This window comes from Nicotiana sylvestris, chromosome 8, assembly GCF_000393655.2.
Source record: "Nicotiana sylvestris chromosome 8, ASM39365v2, whole genome shotgun sequence".
Classification (NCBI taxonomy): domain Eukaryota; kingdom Viridiplantae; phylum Streptophyta; class Magnoliopsida; order Solanales; family Solanaceae; genus Nicotiana; species Nicotiana sylvestris.
This window is the reverse complement of record NC_091064.1, coordinates 134338585-134345320: the sequence shown is the minus strand read 5'-3', so window position 1 is coordinate 134345320 and position 6736 is coordinate 134338585. Positions and strand designations below refer to the sequence as shown.

Below are 6736 nucleotides of genomic sequence, written 5' to 3'. Positions count from 1 at the left end.
TTCATGCCCCAAGTATGGTATGTTCCATTCCAAGACTTGTTATTTGGATATTCCGGTGTGTTATAGATGCAGGGTGAGAGGTCATATCCAGCGGGACTGCCGTGCGCCCAGTCAGGGCATGGGTGGGGGATTTGCTCAGTCATCCGGTTCTTCAGCTGCCACATCATCCGTGCGTCCTCCAACCCCAGCAGGGCACGGTGTAGTTAGGGGTGGAGCTCGTGGTAGAGGTGTATCCAGCCGGTTTTACACCTTGAGTGGTCGCCAGAGTGCAGAGGCCTCCCCAGATGTTGCTACAGGTATCTTGGCTGTTTAGGCCATTGATTGTTATGCTCTTATTGATTCGGGGTCCTCTTTGTCTTATGTCACCCCATTCATTGCTTCATGTTTTGGGGTAGAACCCGAACAGCTTCATGAGCCGTTCTCTGTGTCGACTCCGGTTGGTGATTCAATTACAACCACGCGAGTTTATAGGAATTGCGTTGTCATGGTATGTGGTCGTGCTACCACGACCGATCTTATTGAGCTTGAAATGGTGGATTTTGATGTGATTGTGGGGATGGACTGGCTTTATTCGTGCTTTGCTAAACTTGACTGCCGAACGAGAGTTATGAGGCTTGAGTTCCCTAATGAGCCGGTTATTGAGTGGAAGGGAAATGGTGTGGTGCCGAAAGGTAGGTTTATTTCCTACCTTATGGCTTCGAAGATGATTAGGAAGGGGTATATATACCATTTGGTCCTAGTGGAAGACACCACTTCAGAAGTGTTTGTCCGCAAGTCCGTGCCAGTCGTGAATGAGTTTCTTGAAGTGATTCCGGACAAGCTTCCAGGGATCCCGCTAGATAGGGAGATTGATTTCGGGATTGATGTATTGCCAGATACGCGCCCGATATCTATTCCACCATACAGAATGGCGCCAGCGGAGTTGAGGGAGTTAAAGGAACAGCTAAAGGATTTATTAGAAAAAGGGTTCATATGGCTAAGTGTGTCATCGTGGGGTGCCCCGGTTCTTTTTGTCGGAAAGAAGGATGGGTCGCTCCGGATGTGTATTGATTATCGGCATCTTAACAAGGTCACCATCAAGAATAAATATCTTTTGCCTTGGATAGATGATTTGTTTGACAAATTTGCAAGGTGCGAGGTTCTTTTCCAAAATTGATCTACGGTCTGGATATCACCATATGAAGATCAGAGAACATGATATTCCTAAGACCACTTTCAGAACTCGCTATGGTCACTCTGAATTCTTGGTCATGTCTCTTGGGCTAACCAACACCCCGACAACTTTCATGGATCTTATGAATCAGGTCTTCAAGCCATTTCTAAACTCCTTTGTGATTGTTTTCATTGATGACATCCTTGTTTATTCGCGGAGCCAGGAGGATCATGCCGATCACCTTAGGGCAGTTCTGCAGACCCTTTATCAGTACCAGTTGTATGCTAAATTTTCAAAATGTGAATTTTGGTTGGAGTCCGTTACCTTTATAGTCCATGTTGTTTCCAATGAAGGGATTCAGGTGGATCCCCAGAAGATTGCAGTAGTAAAAGATTGGCCTAGACCCACGACCCCGACGGAGATCCGTAGCTTCTTGGGTTTAGCGGGGTATTATCGGAGGTTTGTGGAGGGATTCTCTACCCTCGCCTCCCCTTTGACTAGGTTGACACAGAAAGCAGTTAAGTTCCAATGGTCCGACGCTTGTGAAAAAGGTTTTCAGGAATTGAAGTCGAGATTGACCTCGGCGTCGATATTGACCTTGCTAGAAGGCACATAAGGATTTGTGGTTTATTGCGATGCCTACAGGGTCGGTTTGGGGTGTGTGTTGATGCAACATGGGAAGGTTATAGCGTATGCTTCAAGGAAACTCAAGAATTACGAGAAGAATTATCCGACGCATGATTTGGAGCTTGCGGCAGTTGTATTTGCCTTGAAAATATGGCAGCATTATCTTTATGGGGTCCATGTGGATGTGTTCTCGGACCACAAGAGTCTCCAATATTTGTTCAAGTAGAAGGAGTTGATTTTAAGGCAGCGGCGGTGGTTAGAATTGATCAAGAATTATGATATGGATATTTTATACCATCCAGGGAAGGCGAATGTGGTGGCCGACGCTCTCAGTCGGAAGTCCATGGGTAATTTGGCTCATTTGGGAGCGGATCAGAGGCCTTTGGCTCGGGAGGTTTATCAATTGGCCAGTCTGGGGGTTCGTATTTCTACCTCAGACAAGGGGAAAGTTATGGTGCGTAATGGAGCAGAATTATCACTGGTAGCGGAAGTCAAGAAAAAGTAGTTCATTGATCCAGCATTAGCACAGATGAATGAGGCCGTTTTGAATAACAAGACTTCGACATTTTCACTTGGTGGTGAGGATGGCGTATTACGATGTCAAGGTAGGCCATGTGTTCTAGATGTGGATAATCTTCAGGGGAGGGTAATGACGGAGGCTCATAATTCCAGGTATTCTGTGCACCCAGGTTCTACGAAAATGTACCGTGATCTCAAGGAAATTTATTGGTTGAACGGTATGAAGAGGGATGTGGCGGACTTTGTATCTAAATGTCTGAATTGTCAGTAAAAGCCGAGCACCAACGGCCCGGTGGGTTAACTCAGCTTATGGAAATACCAATGTGGAAATGGGAGATGATCAACATAGATTTCGTGGTAGGATTACCTCGCACTCAGCACAAGTTCGACTCAATTTGGGTAATAGTGGATCGACTCATCAAATCAGCTCACTTCTTGCCAGTCAAGTCCACGGATACCGCGGAATAATACACTCAACTGTATATCAAGATAATAGTAAGGCTTCATGGCACTCCACTTTCTATTATCTCAGATCGAGGGCCCTAGTTCACAGCTAATTTTTGGAAGAGATTTCAGCAAGGTTTGGGTACTTAGGTGAATCTCAGCACGACTTTCCATCTGCAGACTGATGGTCAAGCAGAGCGGACTATTCAGAAGCTTGAAGATATGTTACAGGATTGTGTCTTGGACTTCAAAGGTAATTGGGATTATCACTTGCCACTTATAGAATTTGCTTACAATAACAGCTTTCATGTTAGCATTCAGATGGCCCCATTTGAGGCATTGTACGAGAGGAGATGTAGGTCTCCGATTGGATGGTTCGAAGTGGGTGAAGCAGAATTGTTAGGGCCAGATATCGTGCACTAGGCTATGGTAAAAGTTAAAATCATCCAGGAAAGGCTGAAAGCTACTCAGAGTCGCCAGAATTCTTACGCGGACATTCGTCGAAGAAAATTGGAATTCCAAGTAGATGATTGGGTGTTCTTAAGGGTATCTCCTATGAAGGGAGTCATGCGATTAGGGAAGAAAGGGAAGTTGAGTCCTAGATATGTCGGGCCGTATCGGGTCACCCAAAGGATAAGACAGGTGGCCTATAGACTAGAATTTCCCCCTGAAATGTCATTAGTGCACCCGGCGTTCCATGTGTCTATGTTAAAGAAAGTGGTTGGAGACCCATCCACCATCGTGCCAATCGAGGCTATCGAGGTTAATGAAGAGTTATCATATGAAGAAATTGCGGTCGCTATTCTTGATAGGAAATTCCACAAATTGAGAAACAAGGAAGTTTCGTCAGTTAAAGTGCTATGGCAAAGTCAACAAGTCGAGGAAGCCACGTGGGAAGTGGAAAGTGAGATGAAAGAAAAATATCCCCATCTGTTTGAACAAGTCTAGTAGTGATCGTGCGAACTCTTGTCTCTAAGTAAATTGATGTTGTGTTCAATCTGGTACAAAGACACCCCATATATTTTTTCTAAATGCTTTACTATTGTAACTCCTCAAGTTGTGCAAGAATTGTATGTGTTGTGATTAATTGAGTCATGCGCAAGCCCCTTTTTAGTAAATGAAAGTTTTGTAAGAACTCATGTGATAAGTGAATGATTAAAGGTAGTGTAGATTGGTAATGATTAATTGAAATGCGTATAGTGTATTGAAGTGGTTGAACTGTATGGAACTCATTGAAGTGGCCAAATTATGTGCAGGTGTTGAGGTAATGAATTGTATAACAGTTGTAGGGATAATAGGGATAGCGTAATGGTGCTTGGAAATAATGTTTTGGGGGCTCTCTGGCAGGTAGATAAGTCTAGTTACAAAGTGAACTCTGGAAAAGTTTTTTCAAAAATTGGGAGTTTGCATATCATGTTTTCAAAACCAACCGATTTCCAAAATCCTCATTCGAGGAAGAATGATTTTAAGTGGGGGAGGATGTAAGGCCTTGTGAAAACTTGTACTCAAAACCTGGTAGCTCGAACCTTTTGTACTAATCTACGCTATAAAAAGTTAAGAAATACTGCTTTCCAGAAAATGCGATTTTGCGGTCGAGAATGCGGTCGCATATCAGGTATGCAGACCGCATAACCGCCGCAAAGTGAGTCAATGTGTTGGTCGAATTGGAGGTTAAATATGCGATCCGATATGCGATCGCATAACCGATATACGGACTACATAGTCGTCGCATATTTCCCTTGGGATTTTTGTGAGGGGCAGTTTTGCGGTGCATTATGCGACCGCAGAACGAGTATGCGGACCGCATTTCTGACGCATACCCAGGCAGTGCGTTCAGATGTTGAGAGCACTTTTGCGGTCCATTCTGCTGACCGCATTTCCACTCTGCGATCGCAAATGCAATCGTAGACCTGACTCGGGGCTCCAATTTTCTAAATTTTAAACCCGACCCCTTCTTCAATAAAACACCACAACCCCTCATTTTAACCTATTTTCTAAACAAAACTAGAGAGAGGGAAGAGAGAATTCTTGAGAGAGAAAGTCTTATCTCCATCAATTTGATTTTTTTAAAGTCATCCAGGCCGGGAAATTTCAAGTAATTGTCTTCATCTCCGTTCTTGAAGGTAAAATCCCCAACCCATTTTCATTGTTTTCAGATTTAAACAAAAAGGGGGATTCTCATGCATTAATTCTTGAAAATGGAAGTTGAGATACACATGCATGTCCTTTAAAACCTAGAATCTAGTAAGAGGAATTGGGTAGAACTAAAGATTTGCAAAAGAGGGGTTGGAAACCTAAGTAAGTTCGGGCTGAGTTTGTGAACTATAATTCTAAGTTATATGTGCTAACTTGTGAACTAGATTGATGGTACCAGGCTGTTGGTGAATTGAAAGTAGAAGTTAAAAAGGGAATTTGACTCCAGGTATGTATGGCTAACTTTAACCTTTGTAAAGTCACCTTGTTGGTGTACGAGTAATTGGTATGTGTTACTTATGTGGACTATTTGTGAAATTCTTGTGATTAATGTGCCTTGAACGTTGTTGGTTAAGTTTTCTGTTATAGCGGTGTGAGTAAAATGGCAATAACACAAGTGCGTATGGGTATGAATGTGTTACATGGTAAGATCTGTGGAGCAAACGATGGAAAGAAATCGTAATTGATACAATTGAAACAACTGTGGCAATATCATATGTGACTTGCTATGGGCAATTACTGTTGTGACTTGAATTGTGTACGGGTTATTGTATATGTTGGAATTGGTATTGATGTTTATGAACACTCCTTGTGAATTGTTGTTGTTGTTGTTGTTGTTGTGTGATGATTGTCCAGTGGGATCGGGTTGCGTGCCGCAACACGAAGTAATAAGGTGTGGGTTGTGGTGATAAGAGTGGACGAGGTAATAAGGGTGGCCGAGGTAATAAGGGTGGAAAAGTGATCGAAATCACTATTGAAATAAAAATATGTGAAAGTTGTTAAACCATTGATGTTATGAAATAATGTTGAAAGGGGAAAAGGAGAGATTGTAGAGTTGTTTGGCTTTGGTTGTTCCTTTCATGTGCATTTGATTGTTGATTCTATTAGTGTTTGTTATCTGTATATTTCTTGATTTTACTTAGGGTAAAGTTGTTTATACATACCAGTACAATTCAAATTTACTGACATCCCTTTTGCCGGGGGCGCTACATTCGTGTTATGATTGTAGGTGGTTCCATAACAGGTACTCCAGCCCACCGACAGTAGCACTCCTTCACCTCTCGTCAGCTGAATTGGTGAGCCCCTTTCCTCTTCGGGGCCCTGCGTGGCTCATGCCGCTTTCCTTCCCGGAGTCTTATTTTGGTATTTGTGTAAGGTATAGCCGGAGCCTTGTAGCCGGCATTTCCGTATTATTCTTCAGTTGTATTTAGAGGATCCGTAGACAGGAAACGTGGGTTATGTACTTATGTATTTTGGGCAGTATAACTTGTAAACCACGTTAATTAACTATGTATGTTATGTAAATCTCGTAAGAATGTGTTTAAATTTATAAATGGCTATTTCACTTGGTTAATGGGTAATGGAAACGCAGGGTATCACGTGGAATAGGAAAGGCACCCAAGTCCGCTTGGCTGGGGGCTACCCGGTCAAGCGCCGGTCGCGCCCCTCGGTTTTTGGGTCGTGACAGTTACGCCCCGCAATATTACGTCGATATTATGCCTTGCAGTATTATATTACGATGATGTTATACCCTATAATATTATACGTGGAATTGTCGTAAGATAGTTGACCTCAGATCAAGGATAAGATTATTTGGAGATTATGAGAATTATGCTATTTGAAACAAGTTAGTAGTAAATTCGTGAAGGTGAGAGGGTAAGCAAATCGAAGAAAATAAATTTTCGTCAAAGCTTGTTAATTTGCGATAAAATACGGTGACCCGATATTTATAGACTAGTGCCATACAAGGTACTATATGACCATGATAGTAAGATGTACAAGATATGTTAAAAGTGAGTA

At 42.6% G+C, this 6736-nt stretch overlaps 1 protein-coding gene across 1 annotated transcript; it reads left to right on the top strand.

Annotated features, from left to right (window-relative positions):
* Positions 1–3169: 3169 nt before the first annotated feature.
* LOC138875701 (uncharacterized) lies at positions 3170–3691 on the top strand. Its single transcript, XM_070154564.1, has one exon. The coding sequence runs from the start codon at positions 3170–3172 to the stop codon at positions 3689–3691; it is 522 nt and encodes a 173-aa protein (XP_070010665.1).
* The last annotated feature ends 3045 nt before the right edge of the window (positions 3692–6736 follow it).

What these genes read in the sequence shown, in the direction of transcription:
- LOC138875701 (XM_070154564.1), top strand. Translation starts at nt 3,170, where the DNA reads ATGGTAAAAGTTAAAATCATCCAGGAAAGGCTGAAAGCTACTCAGAGT.